At 42.2% G+C, this 6,000-nt stretch overlaps 1 protein-coding gene across 4 annotated transcripts in view; it reads right to left on the bottom strand.

Annotated features, from left to right (window-relative positions):
• Positions 1-623: 623 nt before the first annotated feature.
• pdlim7 (PDZ and LIM domain 7) overlaps positions 624-6,000 on the bottom strand; it is a 32,966-nt gene continuing 27,589 nt past the window's right edge. For all 4 annotated transcript variants that reach the window (XM_085290823.1, XM_085290848.1, XM_085290829.1 and 1 more), the window contains exons 8-11: positions 4,690-4,870; positions 4,472-4,592; positions 1,991-2,106; positions 624-1,658 (exon numbers count right to left, since the gene is read on the bottom strand). In XM_085290823.1, coding sequence (XP_085146949.1) covers positions 1,572-1,658; positions 1,991-2,106; positions 4,472-4,592; positions 4,690-4,870 — 505 coding nt within the window. In that variant the 3' untranslated portion in view covers positions 624-1,571. The remainder of the gene's footprint in view (positions 1,659-1,990; positions 2,107-4,471; positions 4,593-4,689; positions 4,871-6,000) is intronic.

The following is a 6,000-nucleotide window of genomic DNA, read 5'->3' as shown; positions in this document are numbered from 1 at the left end:
CGAGGACTGGAGTTTGAGACCACTGGTCTTAGAAAATAAAAAAATAAATTAAGTGTGCAACATTTCATGAACTGTAAAACCTCTGATCATCTCAGGACCCTCATCTTGCATCTCCATGACACATAACCATTGAGCTAAAGTCTGTAACAATTAGCCTAGCTTAAGGTACAAATGGCTAGCTTAGCGCTCTCCAATGGTTAAAGATTAAAAGAAGATAATACGCTTTGGAGTTGCAGATATGCCTCATTATACCAAGGAGTGTTTAAAAACAACAACAAGAAACATTCATTTGTGAGCTTCACCTTTGGCGTCAGTTTTTTGTTTTTTAAACTCTGGACTGCAGGCTAGCTGCTGACCCACTGCTACCACTGCTGATGCTAAGAGGAGCTTCTCACCCAAACAAAATGTAGCTATTCCAGCAAGAATGATGTTTTAAGCACCTGGCTACCTACCAGTTAAGATAAAATGCCACTTATTTCAGTATCACTTCATTGATTATATTTATAGGGAGCATACAAAGGCTTCAGCAGGGTTTTGGAAAAAAGAGCAAAGATGGCAATTGACAATTTTAAAAATTGTTACAGATGGGAGTGTTTCCAAGAGAAACAAAATGACCTGGCACATGGAATTACTAAATAATTTTATTTGAAACTTTCAGCTGCAATAAAAACAACACTTACAGGCCACTTTTGAAGCAATATAAATACAGATTCAGTGACTTGAAAGTACTCTAAGGAAGAATATCACAGTGACATGGGGAACACTTAAAGACTTAGTTTGTCTCATTTAAAAAAAAAAAAAAAAGTCAAATCAAAGGGAAAGTTAAAAATCAATCTCCATCACCCGCGTGTATGACGATTAAAAATGGGTTAATTACTACATCATTCTAAATGACTCTTCAAGCTGGAGTATGCGCTCTGACTTGCCAGAGTCAAAGTAATAAGTAGTTAGTGATTCTGTGGAGGAGATCCAGTCAAGCAGAAATGGACACCTCCTTTTCTGCTTGACTGGCCCCCCATTACATTAAAGGGTGCTGCAGTGAGAGCCGATGAGTGGGCTGGGGTCCTGTATGGGGCCAGAACTTCACTACACTTAGTGCAAGAGAATTGCTTGATCATTACTGCAATATGAGAGATTATTAGAGGCTCAATGACTCCTTCAAGTTGGTGACTTGAATTAACAAGGACGAGGAGAACAGAGGCAGGAGATTACTCCGCTAACAACTACAAATCGACGTGACCTGCGGTGACATTTTTTTCATGACCTAAAAACAACTTGGAAGTCAAAAAGTTACCGATGGCGTGACATAATTCCTCGACTCCTTCCAGTTATGCAACACAGCATTTGGCATTAGAGGCAGTGCCATCAGAAGTCTCCTAACAGCAGAGTAAAGTGACGGTACGTGCAGCCAGCATTAAGCCTCGAGAACAAAAAGTCTGCAGCACAGAGAGAAAGGACTTAGTTTAACAAGGTGTGTGGCAAGAAGGGATGTGGTGCGTCTACGGAAGTGTCAGGGGGTAAAGAGAAGGGAGAGAGCAGTGCTCCTTCTTCTGAAGATGCGCCTCGCTCTCTCACACTGGAGCAAAAGCATGGCCTTTGCACAGGGGCTTATCCTTCTTCGAGTAGAACGTCTTCCCCTCCAGGTTGATTTGGCAGAGCTTTAAAGATGAAAGGAGACACACAAAGTGAGAGAGACGGATTGGGAAACGAGGGCAGAGTAGATATCAGACTTCAACACTGCTGATGTGAATTTACAGTTTCTAGTGGCCAGAGCAAGCTTTACTTGACTGCATTTGCTTTCAGTTTTCTTCACAGAATGAGAGAGATATAGAGAGTGATAGACTGCAGGTGACAGGCTGAGAGAGAGAGAAAGCTTGAGGTCCAGACATGGAGGCAAATTTTTTTCTCCAGGTACCATTGTACTGGGACAGCTGCGAGATACGGGGGCAAAGAGAGCCCACAAGGAGCTATATCCATCAAAATGACTTACAGCACAGACGAAGCACGTATCGTGCCAGCTGTAGCCCAAGGCCTCCAGAAACCGATCCCCGGCATCAATCTTGAAGTCACAGCCATGGCATTTGGTGCCAAACATCTTCTCATAGTCTGGAGAGGAGGGGGAGGAGGGGTGGCGAGCAGAAGAAATGTAAGATAAGGTGAATATAAGATTACATTTTTAACTCAAAAGAGCTTTTATCGTTGCCCGCATCAGGCCAAGGAATCGCCCCGGCCTCCGCAATCGCCGTTTGTAAACATCGCTTAACCTTTACGGGATCCGTAGAGACTGAAATCCTTTTCCACATCTTTCATCTTTAAAAGAAGAAGTGGAGGCTGTTTGCCGCTCCGAGATGAGCAATCCTCACTACACGCTACACGCAACCACTTAAGGGACTGAACGGTGTAAAATAAAGACGTATAGAGCTGCTTTGATGCCAAATGCCGGCTCCTCTTCTTATTGGCCATTTGATATCTATACTGTTTGTGTTATTGTGTCCACCCACTGTACATTAGTGCCTTTCCAGAGTGTAGGGGTGGGATTAGGATGAGGTGGAAATTGCTCCAGATACTTGACTGGATTTGCCAGTCTCTTTCATCACAAGGACTCGGGGGGGGTGTCAGGTTATAATGCTGCTTCTCAAGAGTGAGTGGGTGAGAGCTGTACAATCCCTGAAAGATGCTGAGGCAGCAGAATGTTTATCAGAGCTGAAGGCATTATTCAGAATATGAGTACCCAGGTTCTGGCTTCGCCTCTGATAAAGCAGCAATCCACGTCAGATGCCCCGCTAACTCATTTATATCATAATAGAAGAGCACGCACCATTCATAAAACCCAATAGAGGTATGTATGAAGTAAACTGGAGCTAAATAGATTACAGCAGATGAAAACATCACACTTTATGATTGACTGCGGCATGTGCCAGGAGACTCTCGATGTAGGTTTCTGCCAAACCCCACAGCAATACTACAATGTTTGACAAAACGTGTCAGAAATAGTTTGATTTTTACAAAGAAAATAATCACAATTATTTCAGATAGACTGGAGAGGATGCACTGTAGAGAGGAAACAATTTTATCACAAAATGCACGCTACACCCGATTCATGCACTGGCTGAATTTAAAGATTTTGTACCCCGACGTCTATGACGTGGGCCGAGCTGTAGCATCCATTTAAAACGTGCTTCGTGGGTGTCAGCCTGCTCTGTCTCATCTGTGGACTTGAGGCCAGTGCAGATTTATAATCGGGCTCGATCCACGTGTGAAGTCGCGGGGCGTCTTACATGAGTCGAGATGTTCTCAGTCGGCGCTGGAACTAATTGATCTGCACACTCGGATTTTCAGCACGCTCAGGCAAATGCTATCTGGCTTGGACTCGAGTTTAGAATTAAACTTTTTATTAAAGCACAGGTTTCTGTGGGTGCTTCCATCTGCTCAGCAGAACTGACTACTGTCATTGTTGCAGTTATTAGTAGTAGTAGCAACTATTCCTTAGAACGACATAAATGCGACTGCTTTTATTTCCAGCAGAGGATTTTTCACCATGGTGACACCTTTATGTTTTGTGAAGCCTTCAGTGTTGTATTGTTTGAATGAATGAACAGAGTCCTTGAGAGAAAACACAGTCGAACTACACATTTGGTCATGACTGAGGTCTTTATTATAAGTAAACTATCCTTTTCTCACCAGACACGCGAGTCTGGAACCAAACTGTCCTAAAGAGTGATGAAATCGTAAAAGAAAGGCGGACATTTACCATCTTTTGGAGCACAGTTGAAGCACAGACTGCATGTTATGGTTTTTGGATCAGACTCAAACTCAGGATACTGCACGCTCGTATGGTAGCGACTTGTTAATGGTGAAATAGTGATGCCCTAAAGCTTGCCCTGCTTTATCGTCTATTTTACTCTAAATGGAACCATAATTTACAAAGTGAACACTGAGCTGTATTAAATAAGACTTGAAACTAGCAATTCAGAAGAAAAACTCATTAGGAAAGTGGTTACAGAGCTCATTAATCAAGACAGAAGTACACTCATTTTTTTCCATGCACTTCTACAGAAACTGACTTCTTTGTCAAGCTGAGAGACGTCGCCCCCTGCTGGCCTATAGGGGAAATGGATGTGTAAAATCACACTAGCTTCAATTGGAATTCAGCTTTTTATACTAGGTGTGAGTTCACCCCATATTTTACACAACAGAGGACGACATAGCCTTCACTACCAATCAGAATAGTTGTATGTATCCTCCCCTGGCCCTTGGAAGACAATCGACTGTGTCACAGCATTGGTGTTGTTTCATGTAGGATGTGAAGCAGTAGCATCAGTTTGTGAATGTGGCTCCAAAAAAAGCCGTTTCAGTCTTTGTTTTTTGTACCTTCTCCAACTCTTACACAATAACCATTTGCATTTAGATTGCTCAGGTATGCAATATAGGAAGTATAGTACGTCTGGACTGCAATGGTTCAGTTACTCACCTCTCTCACAGTAGGGTTCACCCTCCTCCATGTAAAAGGCTTGATTCCTGATAGGATTCTTGCAGGCTGCACACTTGAAACACTGAACATGGTAAGTCATCTTCAGTGCATGCATGATTTCCTGATGGGGGGGGGGGGGGGGAGAGAAAAAGGTTAACTTTTTTTAAAAACTTTGAAACGGCTGTTTTGATTTTGCTGGATACGACAGAAGCTCGTACCCCTATGATCTTCTTTTTGCACTTGGCACAGTTCGGAGCGTATCGGTTATCGTGGCACTTGGTACAATAGACGGCTCCCCTTTCTTCAAAGAAGCCCCCCTCCTCCAGGACCGCCTTACACTGCGAGCATGTAAACTCTTCCGGGTGCCAAGACCGTCCCAGTGCCACCAGGTACCGTCCCCTGGAGAAAAGAAGAAAAAAAAAAAAAAAAAAAAGACTTAGTAACACATAAATAGGGGTTTTGTTTTTTTAAATATAAATTCGCTAAATAATCCAAAGCTTCAACAGAGGACTGAAAAAAGATCCAAAGGCACTCAGCAAAAATACACTAGACTGTGTGAAATGTGAGCAAACGCTGAAAACAAATTTTAGGTTTTCCAGAATTTGAATCTTCACTCAAAAATTAATGAATAAAAGCTCTTTGTTTGCAATGGTGACCAGAATATCAACCAGAGTTTCTTTGTTATTCTGAGTGATAACAAGATGTCTCCACACTCTGTGAAATATGCTGACTGGCTTAATTTGCTGCAGACAGGCAGTGTGTCGCGAATATTAAGAGTCTTAAATTGTCATCTCTAACAGGAGCCTCCAAGGAGCAAACACAGAGAGCCTCGCTCGAGTTAAAAAGAATCTGTACCTGTAAGAATTCCTTTACACGTATTTAGTCAATTTGAGAAGTTAAAGATTTTTTGTGGAATAACAAGAAGCCAAGAGTGAATATAAAGAAAATGTGGGCCTCTAAAGACATTGGGGGAATGGCCCTCCCAAATGTGAAGTTGTGTAATTTAGCTTTTGAAATGTCAAGACTGGCCAAGCACTGGACAGGTTCGGACTCTGAGCTGAGCTGGATGAAGATCGAACAGGAACTAGTGAGCCCTTTTACACCCTTGGATGTTCTCTCACAGGGCTCAGCAATTAATGGACAAGACTTTCATAATAACCCAGTGCTTGGGTATTCTAAAGCTGTCTGGGTAGAGGTGCACAAGATGTGTGGAGCATCTCATTTAAGACAACCTTATACCTCGCTATGGAACAACACTGCTGTACAGATTGGGCGAAAAACAGTGTTCTGGAAGGAATGGCTTGTCAAAGGCATACACAGGATAAGTGATCTTTACTCAGGGGCAGTGTTTATGTCATTTGCTGAAATAACCCAAAAATATGGTTTGATAAGAGAAAATAATTTTTGGAAATATTTACAAATAAGGGATTGTATTACCAAAGGAAAATTTACTCAAAGCTCAAATATGGTGGTGGAGTTTTTAGAATTGTCCAGTACAGCACATAGAGCAGCTGTTTTCTATAAACTGT

The sequence above is a fragment of the Mchenga conophoros genome, linkage group LG2 (assembly GCF_057382185.1).
Source record: "Mchenga conophoros isolate Kocher_MC1m ecotype Shallow Benthic linkage group LG2, M_conophoros_male_GT1.1, whole genome shotgun sequence".
Taxonomy (NCBI): domain Eukaryota; kingdom Metazoa; phylum Chordata; class Actinopteri; order Cichliformes; family Cichlidae; genus Mchenga; species Mchenga conophoros.
The sequence above is the reverse complement of the archived record's forward strand: the minus strand, read 5'-3'. Positions and strand labels throughout refer to the sequence as shown.